Source organism: Papilio xuthus, unplaced genomic scaffold (assembly GCF_000836235.2).
Source record: "Papilio xuthus unplaced genomic scaffold, Pxut_1.1 DF829567.1, whole genome shotgun sequence".
Classification (NCBI taxonomy): domain Eukaryota; kingdom Metazoa; phylum Arthropoda; class Insecta; order Lepidoptera; family Papilionidae; genus Papilio; species Papilio xuthus.
The window spans coordinates 505,584-525,652 of NW_013529082.1; the positions used below are offsets into that span (position 1 = coordinate 505,584).

Here is a 20,069-nt window from a genome sequence, read left to right on the forward strand (position 1 = left end):
ACTTCTTTGTACATTCTGAAAATTTGTTAACCTGTGATCGAAATTCACAAATTCGCCGATTTAATCACTTTTTTGTATATAATTGCTTGTCTGTTACCAAAATTAATTCGCTTTTCAATGGTTTTATAACGTAAATTAAAATCTATGCCTGTAAAGTTCGCTCTTGACAAACGAAATAATAGTGGTTACGATTAAAGTTTAAATAAAATATTGGGTTTGAGATTTTAATATTGAATAGACAATAGTTGATGAATCGTTCCTTCAGATATACATCTAGAGTTTACTACATTTAACGTACAGGAAGTATTAAAACAATATTAAATATCATGGCATGACAGCTGATTCGTACATCGAAATGATAAGAAATCCGACTGCGTATACAATCAAGAGTACGTCTAGAACTGTGCTCAGAAAGTCATGGACATTATGTTCCGTGAAGTGGCGTTGAAATTGACCTCGAATCCTGTTGTAAGCCTCCGCCACGTAGGCAAAGACGGATCGCATTGTTGTTAACATGATACTGAAAATTGAAAATTGTATATAAGAAAAAGTGTCATCTATTGTCAGATAAAAGAAAAAAAAAGTTATTTAATATTTATATTTGTATTTAAAAAGTTTAACAAAAATAGATAATTAAAATAAAGTAATTATTTTTAAAGGTGACTTAATTGGTATAGACGATAATTATTATAAAAACAATGACCTCTTTCTAAATAAAGTATTTATGGTAATTGCACGGTGCGAATAAGTTTTTCATTTCAGTGGCATCTAGCGGGGAAATTCCAACACTCAACACTTTTGTCAATGTCACAGTATCACGATTTCGCAGAGAGATGGCGTTAGCTATATTTTAATTAATTATAACATTTTTACTCTATTATTTTTACACATTTAATTCTCACCTCGGTGAACAAGACCAAATGGCCCGCTGCTGTGAGCGAAAAACGGGCATCATCATGGCCAAGGCGTAGTATAGTCTTGACGAGTACAGACTGTCGTGAGTGGTCAGAGTTGACCGCTGGACCGTGGGCACTCTGTATATTTTAACATTAGTTTACGAAAACAAGAAAACACAAGTTATAAGTTATCTATTTATCTTGTACTAATGCGGAGACTTGAGATCTGAAGCACAGAGAGAGAGAGAGAGTGAAAGGAGATATCTGATAGATGTCACTGCGCCGTTTCATCGGTAGTAAATGTCTTCTTTCTAGTTATATTACTTCTAAAAATATACCTTCGCTTTGCATTAACGCTGATGTTGGGGTCGGCCTCCCAGCCTTGTATCCAGCAGTCTACCTCGCGACTCAGCAAGCTGCCGTCCGCGGAGAAGTACGACGAGTTTGTCTGCAAATGAGATAAAAATATTGATGGCTATGTGTTTCAATTTTGAATTTGTAATTTAAAAATTCACACAAAATAAATAAAACTCAACATTTTCGCTGTCTGGTGTCTCAACAGAGGTCTTCTCTGCATCGTCTGGGGCGGGTTCGGGCTTCGGTGGTGTGGGACTTTCTTTAGGTAATTCTTGTCGCATGATAAACGTCGTCCCCGTTCTTAAGTTGGCCATCATTTAGAACCTTTTGTTACTACTAAAAGAGAGAAAACCACTTAATGGTAGAACTATATATTACTTTTCTTAATATAATTGCCAAAAATAGTTAGGGGACACCCGGGTTTGAACCGGGGACCTCTCGATCTGCAGTCGAATGCTCTACCACTGAGCTATATCCCCGTTGGGGCTGGTGCATTATTTCATTGTTAACAATGCTGGCAAAATAAAAGTCATCATAAATCAATTACACATACAAAAGGTTTATGAATATTTATAATTAAAGTAAAGATTGATTTGTAGTACATTACAATCGCTAGAGAATTATGGCAAACTTTGGCGTTTCCAGTATTTATGCTTGAAAGAAATGTTTCTCACCTTTTTATTGTATTTATTATCTATTTTTATTTATTCGGGTTCATGTTTAATTCTTAATTTACACCAGTGTGTTTTGCATACGCGGGTTTTATTTTTGTAGCATTTTATTTATTAATTGAACTTGGTTTATAGTTTTTGACAGGTTTGATTGACACATAAATGTCATCGTTTTCTTGAAGTATCTTGTTCTTAATAATTAATGGCTTCTGAAGTGATTTTTAAGTTTTTAGTTTTTAAGATCTGGTGCTAAAATTGGTGGCATACAAATAAAACATATTTAGCATATCCCAAGCCATGTTTTGATAAGCTCGTTTCTTCTTCTTCTTCTTCTAACTCTACAGCCCTTTGTGGGCCTTGCCTTGGTCAAACAACTTTTTCCACCTCGGTCTATCTCTGACCACGGACTTCCAATTTGCTATACCCACTTTTTTGCGTCCTTATTTACGCCGTCTATCCGTCTCCCTCGACTTCGATGACCTTCGGGATTACTTCTTCGGGATAAGCTCGTTTAATTGTATTTTAGCGAACTGGTTTCAACGTTCCAATCCAAAGTCACAAAATTTGTGTAATTTTTTATGTACTGTATCTCAGTATCGTATGAATGGAAAGCACAATTTAGTTACAAAATAAAATAGGGTACAAATAAATCGAATTATAGATTTCGATTTCTGATCTATTTTAAAGGAACGCATTCTAAAATCACAAGGAATTGTACCGTGACTGACGTCCTTCGATGGACTGTTAATTATCAATTTCTTAAAGCCCATGGACACAAATAATTTGTTAATTCGGTAGCCCGTATCAAGTTTGAATATAGAATATTTTTTTTTGTAGAAATTAACATTTATTTCTCTGTCTGTCATTCTTTGTGTGGTCGTTGTAAAAAGGCGCGAACTGTTGGACGCCATTGTCTGGATTCGATTCGAATTTAGAATGTAGACGTCCCGTCGGTTTATTATTCGCGGTTGCCAGTGTGAAAAAAAATTTATTGTCATTGATTCGGTAAGTTTTTATGTTTTGTTGTTCTGTCGGTGTTAGATAAAGTATCTTTTTTGTAATTAATTGATACGTTTTCGTGTCAATAATTACCTTAATTAACTTTGATAAAAAACCTAATAATGACAATTGAGGTTATCTATGGCCAGAGGTTTGCTATGTAAGTCAATTTAAGCAATGCCGGTTGCTCGTGTGCCGTTTTTGACTATAAAATAATTTAAATGCTAAGAATTTCTCAAAGTCAAGATATGGCTCATATTAGCCTTAAAAGCATTTCCTGGCGAAATGTAAACATAATTTAAGTACAGATGTAAAGACATAAAAATGTCATTATTAATATCACAAACGAGGTGAATGAATGAACGCAATTGTTGAAATGATCGACAAAATTACATACTTATTTAATATCATCAAATGCAACCAGATGACTTAATCAGGAAATGGATAAAGGTAGCACTTGACTAGTGTGATCGTATGCTGTATTTACTGGTATATTACTAAAATGGGCTTTTGCATTACTCACATATGAAAGTGTGTTAACACCTTTATAAAGACCGGCTGTCGCCCGCGACTTCGCCCGCGCTAAATTAAAAAATAACTTAATAAGTAGCCTATGTATTCTTTCAGACTACGTTGTACATCTATGCCAATTTCAGCGAGATCAGTTCAGACGTTCCGGATATATACCTTCAACAACATCCATCTATCTAAACTTTCGCATTTATAATATTAATAAGATTTATAATAAGTAATCTGTGTCACTTGCTTATAGCTTGTATATTTAACTACTTTTTTCTAATCGGCTGCTCATGTAGTATGTTTTACCTTACCGTCAGTTTCGACTACCGAAACAAAACCGTGTTCTTTTTTTGTAGATGAAAAAAATTACGTTGACAGCCATCATGTCCCAATAAAAGTAGGCGTGAAAAATCGCAAGTATTGTGTGGAATTCGCAACTTTTTTGTATGTATCAATCAATGTTTTTGTTTACGTTCACACCGCACGCCGCGGTAGTCACTGACCACACCGCGGGGGATGCCGCACGCCGCACGCTGTGACGTACGGAATGTGATACATTTTTTATATAGATCTACCGAATTTGATTTAGGTCAAAGATAAGCTGAGATTTTAATTGATTTTGCGAAAAACTTTGAAAGTTAATTTTTCTTTTTACTTGAAAATCAACTGTATGTTAGAAAGGACGGACTTTTTAATTTTAATTCAAGAAGGGAAGTACATGATGGTATATATAATACATATAATTTCTGAAATTTAATATAATAGGTAGGGATATAAAAATAAGAAACTATATTACAACGTTTTTGAAATAGATTTCCAAACTTTACCAAACGTCATAGCCAAATATTTGATAAAATATAAAAAAAACATCCATATGTTGGGCCAATAAATTCAAAAGTCAACCCTTTATTTGCCGACGAGGGCTCGTTCGGACTCCCATTATAATATTTAATGCTAAACAAACAACGGATTTTACTGTCCAAATGACTTTATTCGGGATTGCGTCCATTGTAACGGGTTAAGTGGTTCGGTGAGCAAAAAAATGGACGCCGTTTAACATTAGGACTACATTCTGCCATAACTTTGATAGCTGTCAAAGTTTTTTTTTAAATCACTAACGAAATGATTCGGACTTTTGATGGTAACTGATACGATATGGTGCTACCTATACCTAAGCATAAAGTAAGTTTTCTATGTGTCATGTAGTGAAGGCGGCATGTGGGGCATGGCGACGGTGGCTCAAGGGTTAAGCATTAGTAATCTGCATGTCCTGTGTTTTATATGTAGATTTATCAACGTCCTTACGGTGAAGGAAAACATTGTGACGCGACCTTCCCATATCATCTGATCAAGATATGTGTGAAGTTAAGCCGCACTGGGTCAGCTTGGTTGACTAAGATTGGTTAAGATTTAAAGATCAAATGTTAATAAAATCAGTTATATTTCTAAGATATTTACGTTTTATAATAATTACTACAAGTACGCATGTAAATTAGAAGTTGCGGCAGCTAAGATTTCCATGCCCACGGAAGTAAGCGAAAGCGTTCCCGTGGCGCCCGCCATATTGCGTCAGAGGGCAGTCAGGTTTTAGTGGGTATTCTGGTCACCTTCTGTGGCCGGCGAGTCCCACACTCCCTACGCCATTGCACCGCCCGGCGTAGGCGTGCGTAAATGCATTTCCTGACTATAAAAAAAAAAGCTAAGATTTCCATAATGTCAATATTTGTCCTCATGTTTATTTCCCCTATATTAAAATATCAACGCCATCGAATTTAGATATGTTTATCTATAATAGTTAAAAATGTGTTATAAGGGATGGTTAGCAAATTATCGAAGGGTTAAAGTTTAGCTAACTTATACTTACTTAACGCTTATTTATGTAAATTATTAGTTTACATAGTCGGCACTTTAATCTTTTGATGATGGTTTTTGTTTGTTTTAACCCTTATTTTCGTACAGGGTGGAAACAACCAATTGATTTAATTTCTTCATTATCAAGGATAAAGGTTAAACGGTTTTTAATATTATAATTTTACCTCATGATGTGTGTATCAAAATTATAACTTCATTTTGTCATTAAACGTAACAGGGTTAAAAAATATGATTGTCGAATAAAAATATTTATTTAAAGATTCATTATATAAATGTAGTTATTTAAATAGTTACTTGGTGTACATTTCTCTGATTCATCTATAATAAGGACTTCCTAAGTGACCAATAACGTACTCTGAGTACCTCAATAGGTCTCTAATATAATATAGTAGTAATTCGAACAGTTAATAAACTTGAACTAGCCCTGACTTACCATATGTACGAACATGTAGAAGTAAGTTGATAACTTGATACATCTACACATGTTATTACAGGTGCTAGGTGTAAGTTCAATAATTTTAAATATGAAACAAGTATTTAAGTAATAACAATTAAGAAGCCTGACAACATACAACATATGGAAAGGATCTATAAACAACTAAAAACATACGACAAAAACTTGTAATGTGGTAAAAACGCGTTGATTTGTAAACTCTCTAACTTAACGTATTACGATCATCACATATGCTGTCTCCACTCGTCTAAAGAACACCCAATATCCTGTTCAAATTCGAATTATCGATATTCGGGGATTGTTCCCGAAATTCGCGTCAAAGCCTACCCCACTTCCTTAGGCCGCACGTGTCAGCGGCGCATGCGACCGTTTTTGCAATTCAACAAACACTACCGACTAATGAATTGTATATCTTTCTTTGTCTATCGTATAGTTTTATGGTATATTAGAGAGGGAGGTGAAATGCAACAGTTGGTACGGCGTCTGCTGCTACCATATGTTGCTTTGAGGTTTCGAAAATTACCCGCCAGTTGGTGGCAAGATGGCGGACTGTGAACACTGTTTTGTCTATTAATTACACGTTGCGACGTCGCGCGTGCTAGCCGTTGACTTCTGGAGATGATAAATAAACAGTTATTATTTATATTTGTCTTATTTCATTTGCAATAGTTGCTAGTAGTTCGCCTGATTTAAGTGAGCCTTACCACAAGATTCCTTAGTTTGAAATATCGGCTAAAATTTGTAGTAATATTCCTGAGTATGATTAATTTAGGTTCAATTTTCATTACACAAACAGAGATGATATCTTACGCCTGATGTCACACAGTAATTTTCATCACATATTTAGCTATTGGTGACAAAATTTACCTTCGTAGATTTAGTTCAAACAATTTAACTAAAAATTGTTTCAAAACAATTATTCCGTTTTGTAATCAAGTCATCTTAGTAAAAATTAGGTAAGAATCTTGTATTGAAGTTTTATTTTTGAGTTCATTTATAAAATTCGAACATAACAGTATCTCTAAACGATGCAACCGTTAAAACGTTCATCCATCAGCAGGCCGTTATTAAAGTCACAAAAACAAACAGAAATCGTCAATTATAAATCCTTCTATTTCGTTTTTTTTATAAAATCGATTTGACCCAATATCCGTTTGGTTTTCGAAAACGAATCATTCAAGTGTAAAATAACATTGTATGAAATAATACGAAGTTTTAATGTTATCAATATATGTATTTACTTTGTGTCAGTATATCATCATCATCAGCTGATTGTACGTCCCCACTGAGGAGTTTGGAGCCTACCATAAGTTAGATGACCTCTTGTATATATTTGAACCTAAATTCCTTTTGTGCTGTATTTTACTTAATGTTCTCGCAATTTTCGTGCTTGGCCCCCTCACCATAGTTGTAAAGTTTGTTAGATGTTTATAACTTTAATAATTACTTCGCAAAGTTTATGTGCGTTATAATTCATTTTTATGATAAATTTAAAACAAATAGGCTCATACATAAACTTTACAAAAATATTAATATTGCCAATTAGATTTTAGTTTTATCTTATAATTAATATTATCAACAAGTTCTATTGCAGTTCACCAGTGGATTAACCAACCCCCAGTGGGAGGGGTTGACATATGGCCGGCGCGTGCTCATCGCCTTACCACCCTCCCTGTGTACTCTCACGGACAGCGACCAAGCAGTCTTCTTTATACATAGACGAAAATACTTAACTTAAAGGTGACATTAAGTAATAATATGATGGAAATATAGTTTACATATTTTTTATTTTATTTCCAAAGATACTAAGTAGGTAAATAAATATGCAATCGTGTAGCTAAATATAAAGTTGTGTTCTGACTTGAAATGCTTTTAACTTGATGCCTTTTCAATCTAGTACTTACTCGTAATGTTGTTATGTTATGTCATAATGTTAAACGTTGGAACATAGATTAACTATCATACGTTCATTAGGTTAACATTTTTATATCATCATCATCAGCTCACTATACCCCACCGAGGGACTCGGAGGCTACCCTAAGTTAAAGTTGATAAGGCCATAGTCAACCACGCTGGCCAAGTGCGGGTTGGTTGACTTCACACATTTCTTTGAATTTCTTCTTAGATATGTGCAGGTTGCATCACGATGTTTTCCTTCACCGTAAGAACGTCGGAAATGTACATATGTAAATCGGAAATCGAAAAACACATAGGTACATGGCGGGATTCGAACCCAGGACCTGCAGATTGCAAGTCAAGTGCTTGACCACTGAGCCACCGACGTCTTCATATCATATATCATTCATTTTTATATGCATAAATAAAAAATATAAGTAAGATGTTGTTGTGTACGTATTTTGTATCAAATCTTATTTTAGGAAATCTAGTTAAATTATGAAATGGTAAAAATAATATCTTACAATTGTAAATCACAATAGAGTTAAACTTTTAAATCATGTAGCTGACGTTTGTGGAGGCCTAGCGCTCCGCCCACGCACGCTTTATGACTTCGCTCGTGTGGTCTAAAGTACTGCTATTGAAGTTTTATTTGTTTGATAAGTAAAACCGTAACGCAATTAAATAAAATTTTATGTAAGTACACTAAATAAGAACTATGTTTATTCTAGTGAAGAAAAATTCTTGGATTCTGCAAAGTTTCTTTCTAACAAATACGTTCATATCAGAATGGTAGCTATCTATTGCTTTTCGCCATTAAGATATGCAGCTGATAGCTAATTTTATTGTTAAGGGAACTAATAAATTTCAACTAGTTTTTTTCTGAGCACGACACCGCAACGTTAATTTGTTTTAATAAGCCATTAAATTTGGCAAAAAATAAAATATAATGGTGCACCGTTTTGTGCTCGGAAGTTTTATGGGTTTGCCGGAACCTTAACAGATCCGGATTTCAAAGATCTGATAATAGTAATATGACAACATTTCTTGATCTTCTGAGTTTTTTCCCTTTAACCTTGACATTGTCAAATACCATAACTTCTTAAAGTTCATCATCATCATCAGCTCACTATACGTCCCCACCGAAGGGCTCAGATCCTACCCTCAGTTAAGGGTGACTAACTTCTTAAGGTTACTGGGTTCGATTCTAAGTTTTATTAAATGTACTTAACAATACATTTAATAAAAAGGAATAGGTAAACGGGCAGCGGGTCGCCTAATAAGTGATTCAACGTCCAGTAACAAATAGAAGATCAGAAGAGCTGCAGGAGCATTGCCAGCCTTTAAAGTGGAAGTCATGGCGCTTTTTTCTTTTCTTGGAGGAGAACGATAATTTAGATTAAGTAAAACACTAACTTAAATAACGTATTTACTGTCGACGAAAGTGGGCCACTGACACCTTTGTTTTACAATACATAAAAAAAACTTTCCTATTATTACATTTTAAACACCCTTATCTTAAAACATCACTGGAACAGAATCCCTGAATGATTTTCTGCTTATAATAACTTAACACCTTACTGAAACTCTTTAAGATAACGTTTATATATAATTAAAATGCCTGAAGTGTCACTTAACCATTATTCCAAAATAAACCTTATGCTAATAAATTAAAGTTGTAATTACAATGCTTTGTTAAATGCAAAGCTTGGGAATAAACCCACACTTGAATTAAGACTTTGCTCATTTGAGTTAAAGTCCATAATCGAATACTCTTGTCGTTAGTTCCAGAGTAAAGTAGGCTGTCAAATTGTTTGACGGCACGTGGTCAGACTGGTGAGACGATAAATTCAATTTTATTGGACATTTGAGTGACAAAATGGTCACTGACCGTTCGTTTAGTACTTTATTAGTATTGTTTATTGTCCACCATTGTTTCGGAACAATTAGAAGAAATTTATAGTAAGCTTTTAAAGTTTACATACGCTTTCACAAGAAGCTTTTATGATAAGCATAATGGACACAACTTCACAGTTTTGTTACCTTTTTTCGAATTTTTTTTATTACCATCTCATCAAAATAAAACATAGCGTTTTAAGATAAAATTAGACCTTTAAAAATTTGCCAAATTCGAGACAATTTTCGAACATTGTAATAAAATGTCTAGAAAATCCGTAGTGTAATTAATTCAATTCAATTTAGAATAAAAAATGTAATCAGGGGACACCCGGGTTTGAACCGGGGACCTCTCGATCTGCAGTCGAATGCTCTACCACTGAGCTATATCCCCTTGATGAAATGAACCAAATTATAATTTATTTTCTATAATCTTACATCAACTCTGTAAATATTAGCATGCCATAACTTACAATTAGATAGAAATTTTTAAATTACATAAAAAAATAATTGTCTTGTCTTTATTCAACATGTCCCTAAACGATTCAATATTTTTCTACCACTCTGTCTTGTTCCATACTTCCAACATCTTTGCATTTATACCATGTGTGTGAACTATAAGTTTTTAGCATAAATATTGTATAGAATAACCACAAGCCGACAACCAAATGCGCATTATTTTATTAATATAAAAGGAGGAGAGATCGTTTAGGCTCATCGATTTGTTCGCTCTATTGAGTTTTGATGTTAAATATATTTTTAATTGGCGGTTTAGTGAGCAACCGGTCATTAAGTGGTTGCAGATCAAAATATGCGGTTTTACGATGCCCATAGACAACCATAGATTCATTTTATTCAAGGGGAGGTAAGGGCGGAGACACACCCCCGCGTACCATAGACTTTATTTCAATTTCTTATTATTTAATGACATCGATTAATGTTAATTATACATTTTTAATCTTTTACAATCGTTTGCGTGATTTTTAACTTTGTAAATTCATTCGTCAGTGTTTTTTTGCAGTATTTTAATTTATCCGTAATGTTAAAGTAGCCAATGACTTTAAATAATATGATTCAAGTTTCATACATACATATAGCAAATGTTGACTCTTTGTTTTAGGTTACTATCTCTGAATCGGAATTGAATAAATCTTGGATTTTTCATTACAATGAGTCACAAAGAAACTTATTTGAGAACTTCTCTCTTAAAATTCACTCTAACGTCATGGGGATATAGCTCAGTGGTAGAGCATTCGACTGCAGATCGAGAGGTCCCCGGTTCAAACCCGGGTGTCCCCTGATTACATTTTTTTAATATTTTGCAAAACGTAGGACTCGATAGTGTTTTTTTTTTATTTTCATCGACAACTGTATTAAATTATTATCTCTGGTTTGTCAAAGACATGTGGATGTTAATATTTTTATAACAAGAGAAACAGCAGTGGAGTATCATGGTAAGTTCAGAATACTTAGAGCTATATGGAATCCAATCATTTTGCCTAACATTCCTAGGGTCAAATATACGCATAAGATATAGTCATAAATTGACCACACCACGCCCGAACTTTAGGATGATAAAGTGTGATTTTTTGCCACAGGCCGCCATATTGAAATTTATGATTTTATTTGGAAGCTTGCGTGTGGCAAAAACTTAATCGATGGGTCAAGCGGACCCTTTGAGGGCGTTAGGGTTGGCTCGGACTATTTTTTCTATCATAATATGGAATCGTATGGAATGTCATCGTTATTTTTTTAAACTACGATTGTGTCCACGCTGGTGAAAAGAACGTGACATAAGGCTAGCTTATAAAGATATTGCCTACACAATATGACTATATTTCGCTGTGTTGAATAATTTACACCTACGTCGGCAATAAAGACGCGTTTGTCTTGCTATGTCTTACAGATAATTTTAACACTCGTAAGCATTACACATTAGGTAAAAAAACATAGCAACATCTTACTTCTTACTAATTATAAATTTGAATATTTGGATGTATGTATGGGTCGATGGATATTTGTTAGATGGTATGTTCATAAAGTCTAAAGGGATCTCGCTGATATTTGGCATTGATGGAGAACATAGGTTACTAATCAAGTTTTTCTTTTTATTTTGAAGAAACTTTAACATAAGCCTCTTGAATCTGGTTTCGATCAAATCCTTTGTTTTAAAAGTTTAAACTTTTGTCAACATTTTAATGTTACACCATATTTTAATTCATTGCTCAGTTACTATTATGTGATACTGTATGTGGGTTTTACATTTCGAAACACTTATGATAAAATATATTTATCCTTTTCGTTCCGTTTGAAAAAACAGAGACAAGAATATGTCTACAAGTTTTACAACAGTTGAAGCAGATAGCTTACCACCGATATTTGATAATATTTACTGATTAATATTCATAAGAGTTCTTATTTATTTTGATGACGATAAAAAAATGTTTTATAATGTAATTAAGACATTATTGTCATCGGGGATATAGCTCAGTGGTAGAGCATTCGACTGCAGATCGAGAGGTCCCCGGTTCAAACCCGGGTGTCCCCTAATTACAATTTTGTATTGTAATATATTTTTTCAATGAAATTTGGTGAAATATTTTCTTTTAGACAAAAAAAAGTAATTAATATTATTTGAAAATTATTATAACGAAATAAATAATTACTTTAAAATTTTACTTGCATAAAGGAACTGTGTTACATGAAAATATTTTTAACTAATATGAAACGTCGATTAGAGATTTCTAGCAGATTTTTTTGCAGGAAGTCGTAATGAATAAGGCTGCGGTCGAAAGGCAAAGCGAAATTGAATTAAATTAGCTAAATCGTTGTCTAAATTACATACTATTAGGAAACGAGCGTCGCAAAAACTACGGATATGTCATCGAGATGGGACAAACTGTCGTCTGCTAACGAGGGAGACTCGAGTAGATTTTGATACGAGGAGCAAACTCTTACTTCAAGTAATAAATATAATTTTACCCGACTAAGAAGAGAGTAATGTTTGTAATTGTATGAAAGTTCTTTCATAAAATAATTAACTATCATTAAGGCTTGAATTAAAAGCTCCTACTTTTTTGAATTCAAAGAAAAAGTTCAAGGCTTTTAGAAAACCATCAGTAAACTATTGCATTATCTATTTAGAGATTCGATTAAATCTTATTAGAGAATTATAACATGTCTCAAATTCTAATTGAATTAGTGACTCGTACAAATTAGGACTGAGCCGCAAATTCGAAAATTATACCCTCACAGCCGACTAGTCGTAATGTCATGTTGCTAATTTGACAAAAAAACTAAAAGAAAATCTTGTCATGGTTTCGATGATAATCATAATTATACGTCGTGAACTAAGCCCCGTGAAATGTTACCTAATGGTACATAATGCTAAGCAATTTATTGTTATTAGAAAAGTGAAATTTGCATAAACATTTGAACTGAGCGTTAGTGGCTCAGGGGTGAGCGTTGGTGGCTCAGGGGTTAAGCACTTGGCTTGTAATCTGCAGGTCCTGGGTTCGAATCCCGCCATGTACCAATGTGTTTTTCGATTTCGATTTACATATGAACATTTATCTGACGTTCTGGTGGTGAAGGAAAACATCGTGATGCAACCTGCACATATCTGCGAAGATATTCAAAGAAGTGTGTGAAGTCAAATAACCTGCACTGGGCCAACGTGGCTGTCTATGGCCAAATCACCCATAACTTAGAGTAGGCTCCGAACCCTTTGGTGGGGACGTACAGTGAGCTGATAATGATGAAACATTTGAACTACTAAAACAAACTTTATTCCTTTTACTTCCAAGTTGATAACTCATTGGCCTACGAATTAGATAATATGTTGTATCATAGTAAACTAGTTAAAATTATTTAGCAGTCATCCAATACTACATTCTTGTATCCACAATTTCTTCACTATTGCATAATGTAGATAAAAAGCGGAGAAAAATGCGTGCAAAGTTGATCTAGGAAAGGATTCCCACAACAGGTAGGGCGACTGGTATTTTTTGTAATAAAATTGCATAACAAATTGAACGCGTAAAATCCTCGCACATCAACTTATCTACGGATATTAAAATTAAATTTAAGATTGACCCGCGGCTTTGGCTATAAGGCGCGGAGAATTTTATGACTCTATTTATTAAGAAATGCCGTTAGCTCTGCCCTAAGGGTTGTGATGTGATCTTATATATTGTATCCTCAGGGTTGCGATATTTATACGTTCCTTTTTTTACATTGGTATCTAATTGCTAATTTTATACCCTAAACAAAGCTTTAGTTGAAGAAACTACCCCTTGGAGCAGAAGGTGAATGTAATTACGCCTCCGTATGTATGGAAAATGCGAAGATTTTTTTTATTCATAAAAATTAGCAATTAGGAGAATTTTGTTAATTTATTTATATTTCTAGTACAACTAAGTATTAGGCTTGTACTAGAATACGACAATACTTGAAAAGCAGGATTCGAACTCTCGAACGTGTTCAGAAATCCGTACCCTTAACTGTAGGGCTATTGGCACTTTAATAATATTAGACGTTAGGTTACTACCTACGTTAATTAGCTGAGAACGCGAATTAGGGATTTAAAGTGCTTATACATTTTTTTTAAATTACGAGGTCACGAAACATCAGTAAAGAACGTAGTTTTGTAGTTAAAGGATGTTCACGTAACTACTAAGTATTACAATTTGTACTCTAGTCAACAATAGCATGTTATTAAAGGAAAGTAATATTAACAAAAGGAAAAGTATCGACGACATACTCGGTTCAATGGCGCGTGCAAAATGGCGGCTGGAAGTCCGGCACACCGAATAGTAATCCTTCCGATAGCTAACCTTCTTGATACTTTATGACCAGTTATTGAATTATAGTATGGTGTTGCTTTAAAACCACAAGTCATTCACTTTGTATAGGTTATTTACTGTATATTTACTTATTATGCAGTGTGCTTATGTTTTACATTTTTCTGTTAAATTTATTATCGATTAATCAAGGTAAAGTATCATTGTGATAAGTTACGCGGTCAGAATTAAGTAACTAAAATTAATTTAGTTATTATTTTTTTTTCTTTACAGTTTTTAATATTTATCACTATAATATCAAAATGTCTAAGTCAGCGTATATTGTGACAATATTGGCTATTAAACGGAAGTGCGATATCTTACAAATTCTGCTTACTTCCGTTGCCGTGAAACCTTTTTAGGTAATTATAGGAAGTCCCAATTTTACCCGCCCTTTCTAAAATTATCCATCACAGACCCCTTAGCAATGTTTCTCAGAATACTTGCTTAAACTCAATATAGATTCATTACTTTCTGAATCATTTACTAAATCATCTATCCAGAATATGTATGCAATTTTCGTTTTGGTAAAGCAATACCAAAACGAAAATAATGCCAAAGAACCCACTAACCTAAGAAGAAATAACGGCTTATTTAGTAAAGGTGTGCCGAGAAGAACTATAGGAATTATTGTTACACCTAATTTAAATTAAACGTAATTTTTCAAATAAGAAGCAAGTATGAAGCTTATTTTTTTTTTAAGAAATAGGCAAACAAAATTATCTTTTTTGTTTTGCGAATAGGAACGTATCTGTGGTCGCGCATGCGCGGAGAAGCCCCGCGAGCGCTGTCATTGCGGTCGATTCGGCGCAACTGTCATTTTTCCCGCCTTGTTTTCGCATTGATGGCGGATTTTTTACCAATTTTTAGGACAGATGCTTGGATTTTTTACAAGTAAATCTCAGTACATGGAGTGAGCACTGGTTTATTGTTTAGTGGGATGGTTAATCAGCTTAATGTTGAGGAATTTAAGATATTTTCTTGGGAATATTGTGACAGATGTAGGTCAGAATCGTGAGAAAACTTGTTGCAGGACAGAATGCTTATGTATCTACAAATTATAATAAATTCAAATAATCAAGTAGAGATCAAATATCAAGTAGTATATCTGTTTTTAAATAAAGTTGCTTAAATTGATTAATTAATAGCAGGCTACAATTTTTGAAAAAAAAATTATTTGCTATACAATTACGTTTAAATTTAATATCTTTAAAAATGCTAATCTTAGTTTATATAAATTAACACTACGAGACAATCGATTCAAATTAAAAAAAAATCTTACATGATATTGGATATTAAAACATATTTTGTCACAGGCCAAGATTTGAAAAAAAAAAGCTAACCAGGCCGCCACACACACCGTGCGCGAATAAAAAGTGTAAAGCTGTGCGGAGGTAATGAGCCGTGTGATTTGCGGCGCCCGTGTGGCCGAAGCCTTATCCAGTCACCCACTGCCCTACTGACGTTTGTTACTAAAAAACTAATCATATACATAAAATAAGAAATATTGAATTGCTAAGTTTATAAGAAATACAGATATAGCATGAGGCGAAAACGCGGCAAAGTCCTTAATAGTTTTTCGTCTTGTATCCAAATAAATAGTTTAAAAAGTTATATTTATTAAATCCTTTGTAATATCTCATGAGATCTCTTAGAAATTTTTTCTATTCCCATAGAGAGTGTGGGAATTGTTTTTGTGATGATAAAAACTATCATTATCATATACAAAAGGAGAGGAAGAGTTCCGTACCAGCATCCGGTTAGTTAGGTGTGGGGTACACTGAGTTTTAGTCAAATGAAAAATAATATTAAAATATGAAAAAAAATATACATTCTTATAATATTTTGAGTCTATAAGCGTAATATGTAAGCCAAAAGAGGTTAAATAATACGAAACCATAATTTGTTGATTGTAAGTTGTTACTTTTTAAATAAAAGTGAATAAAACATTGTTACTTAACTTATTTTTATGAAACAATTTAAATTATTTATTTTTGATTTTTTCTTTTAATTTCTCATTTAATATCTCTAAAACTTTTATTCATGTTCTCGATCAGCTATAATAATATTGGACAAACGTAACAAATAGTTAAAAGAAAAGAGTATATGTGTACCATTGCCCTAATATTAACAGAGGCACTAGCTTAATGACTCCCTCCATCCGGACAATAATTTTCGATTTCAGGGAAATATATCAAATACAGTCATTTTATCAACGTTTTACAACTTATATTATTTTCTTCTTGTTAATAAAACTTTTTAACATGTTAAAATAACGCTTTACTTGCATAGTTACAAACTCATATAATTATTTTTAATCAAAATCTTTTGTGGAGCAAATACCTATTTATTGTTTTTTCTTGGCAATATTTTTATCTTTTTATCTAAATATCACATATGGCCTGACCACCCACGATAGAAAAAATATAAATTAATTAACTGACAGTAATCGTAGCATTAAAACGCAAAAACTGGCGTTTTTGGCACCAAAATTGCCACCACTCTTTCGTTACGGTCATTTTAAACCCTTAAAATTAAGCACTCCATAAACTTCGATGTCCAGAAAAGAAATAATTTGATGTGTTATTTAAAATCATAATAAAAAAGTCCGTCTAACACTTTTGGCCCAATCTTATTGTTATATTAAAAAAATAGAAGTTCGCTTCTTGAATTGCATTGTGCAAGTTGTGGCCCCCCATTCCGTGATAATGGTGAAGCGTGAACTAAACTTTCATTATTGGTTCCGTATTATTTAAAGGACAGTTTATAATGGTTTTTATTTTACAGAAGAACAGTAACTGTTTTGTAAAAAATATTAATTCAACAGAAATATATCGTAATAAATGAGGATAAAGTATGGGACAGCAACTTCCATTTACGCGCACAACAATTGACAGGGTGGATGACAAACTATGGATTTCTATTCACTATAATTATAAAATAAATCTTTATACCCTGTATTCTCTTGTTTACATAAACTTATGCGAATTATTTACGTCTTTTTTCTAACTTTATCGTAACAGATGTAATTATTTTTATGACATGACTAAATTTCTTCGTACCTTTTTGGGTTTTACAATATCAACGCGGAATCCAAATTAAATTAAATTTATAGGAAGGAAGCTTCTTTTTGCGGATGCCGACTATGACTTGCTATATTTTGATTGACATAAAAAAACCTCTCCGAAGTGTGATACTCGACAGTTAAAAAAGCTTTGCGATGCGATGACTTTGTAGAATTCGTATCGATTCGGTTTTCATAACGAGCCTACCTGACATGTTAATTCTGTTGCGACAACTACATTTAGGGACGGAGAACGAATGCGTGAGAATTGCAATCTTGATTTTATTATTGGATAGCTGTCGCCCACTCCATCTAGGCGGAACTAAAAAAGCAACCTAATTAGTAGCCTATGTTTTCATCTAGACTATGTTCTACATCTATGCCAAATTTCAGCACGATGCGTTCATCCATCAATCCATCTATCCGTCCAATCAAATATTCACATTTATAAATGATCATTACTACCAGCAATTACTACTTACACGTAATAAGCAATGTTTGAACATCAAAATAAATTAAGAAATGTATCATCATTATCTTCAGCAGCCTTTGCTGACGTGGATGTCAGATTTAAATGAATTAAGAAAAACTTTCATGATTACGAAAACAGAAGATGTATCTAAAGAAGGAAAGAAAAGGAGGAAAAAAGTAAGAAAAACTTACGAAGATTTAATTACCAATTAATAAACTAATTCGTACCAAAATATAGTAACTTTTTAAAAGTGTTTTAATTTAGTAAAGTCGTATGTTTTTTCATGTTTAGTATAACTAGTCGTAGGGGTGGCAACGACAAACAATCGGTAGCCAAAACTAACACTTCAAACGCTGCTCGAGTGTTTGTTTAGTTAAAAGGCAAACTTTACAAGAGGTTTCTGGTTGATTATGATCTTAACATATTTTTTATTTTATAATTGGAATATTGGTAAAGTTTTTTAATTTATGTCTTTTTCTGTAGGTATTCCGGTACTATGGAATTTCGTTTTTTCTTACAATAGATGTAAGTAAGTAAAGCGAGATTTATAGATATTATTAAAGTAATATAGAATATTATAATGATAATGAACAAGAATTTATTTTTTTTAAATCAAGGTCACGCGTAATCTGATTTTCATCTTTACAATTAGCAAGAGTCGATGGGGTCCACTAGTAACTAAAAGAAGAAGAAGAAGAATTAGCAAGAGTTTTAGGTAAAATTTTATATATAATTAAATAAATGAATACCGTAAAATATCGTATTTGTTGTTAACAATTAACAATAGAGTTAATTCACACAAATGACAAAAGCCTATCAAATACAATAGAAACACAATTCCATACAAAGAACTTACGGCAAAAACTAACCGTATAAATGTTTCCAATTTTAGCAATTTTATTAAATGAAATATATATTTTTTAAATCTAAAAAATATATATACCCTAGCATAATTTTCTTCTAGCGATTTTAATCTTTATTATTAAGTAACATAAGGTTTGAATTAGGAGCTTAAAAATGTTGTTAGGACTCGAAATGTCCTGCTGGGGGTATCAATGTAAAGGGTCAAAAGACCTCATTGTTTCCCAAATCTGTTGATGTGTTGCACAATAACCATACCAAATGATTAATATGAATTTCTTTTAGTTATAATTCTTCCGGTTCTCAGTGGGTTGTCAGAATGGCGAAGTGGGTGGTTTTTAAAAGAATGTCAAGCAAATTAAAATAGTCAATTTGATAGCAATGTCACTTTTTGTTTTTATATGCTATCAAACCGCGGGTTTCTGAGATCATAAACTCCTTTTAAAATACGTATGACGATATGTTTCACATGCATGTTTTAGGTCTCAGAAACTCAAGGTAAATCACGAACAATCTATGAATTAAATTAAAAAACATGAATTTGAAGTAAAATCTATTGAAACGGATTTCTCAAACAATTTAACTGTATTAAGATTGACTAAATATGAACAATAAAATAACAATAAATGAAATGTGTCATAGCATGATATGACTTTGATGAACATCAAAGTATTTTTTTAAGAATTCATATGTAATCATATTTAGGGTTGTCACATGTTTTATTTTCATGGATTTAATTTATGTAAGATAAATTTACGACTACGTCAAGCATTACTAAAACTACACAATTTAGTGTAAAGATAACTGATATAATTCAATAACTTTTTATATTATGATTTTACAGTGATCTTGGTAAAATATGACAGTTTAATACTAATTAATAATTTTGGTAGTATTGATTATATTCCACCATTTAATATTGTTTAAAACAAAAAACTTTGTTATCGTTAGTGACAACCTTGATATAAGAAAGGGCAAATTAATAAAAGCAAAGCGCAAGGGTTCCGCCGACTCCCCGCGGAGCGACGATCTTTCCTTTGCTATTTCATAACATCTAACACCGAAAAGGCAACGATTGAGCCTTTATAGAGTGGTTTGCATAAATTTATATGTTATACTTCGTTACTGCGACGTGGGAGATCTTTGTATGCCATTTAATACACAATAGATATAACTTCGCAAGATTTAACGTTAAATAATAGTTAAAATTCTCACGGTTTTCATTTCGCTAAATGTTTTAAGACATTGAGGATAAAATATTGTTATTAAAT

At 32.9% G+C, this 20,069-nt stretch overlaps 1 protein-coding gene and 4 non-coding genes across 5 annotated transcripts; 2 read left to right on the top strand and 3 right to left on the bottom strand.

The window, feature by feature from the left end:
• Positions 1-191: 191 nt before the first annotated feature.
• Positions 192-2,082, bottom strand: LOC106117278 (uncharacterized). Its single transcript, XM_013311510.1, has 5 exons — positions 1,928-2,082; positions 1,433-1,589; positions 1,235-1,344; positions 903-1,034; positions 192-520 (listed from the first exon to the last, which is right to left on the bottom strand). The coding sequence occupies exons 2-5, from the start codon at positions 1,568-1,570 to the stop codon at positions 325-327; spliced, it is 576 nt and encodes a 191-aa protein (XP_013166964.1). The 5' UTR covers positions 1,571-1,589; positions 1,928-2,082; the 3' UTR covers positions 192-324.
• TRNAC-GCA (transfer RNA cysteine (anticodon GCA)) lies at positions 1,661-1,732 on the bottom strand. The gene has a single exon. It is a non-coding gene; the product is annotated as a tRNA-Cys (tRNA).
• A 7,800-nt stretch (positions 2,083-9,882) lies between the features above and the next one.
• TRNAC-GCA (transfer RNA cysteine (anticodon GCA)) lies at positions 9,883-9,954 on the bottom strand. Its single transcript has one exon. It is a non-coding gene; the product is annotated as a tRNA-Cys (tRNA).
• Positions 9,955-10,787: 833 nt separating this feature from the next.
• Positions 10,788-10,859, top strand: TRNAC-GCA (transfer RNA cysteine (anticodon GCA)). Its single transcript has one exon. It is a non-coding gene; the product is annotated as a tRNA-Cys (tRNA).
• Positions 10,860-12,036: 1,177 nt separating this feature from the next.
• TRNAC-GCA (transfer RNA cysteine (anticodon GCA)) lies at positions 12,037-12,108 on the top strand. Its single transcript has one exon. It is a non-coding gene; the product is annotated as a tRNA-Cys (tRNA).
• The last annotated feature ends 7,961 nt before the right edge of the window (positions 12,109-20,069 follow it).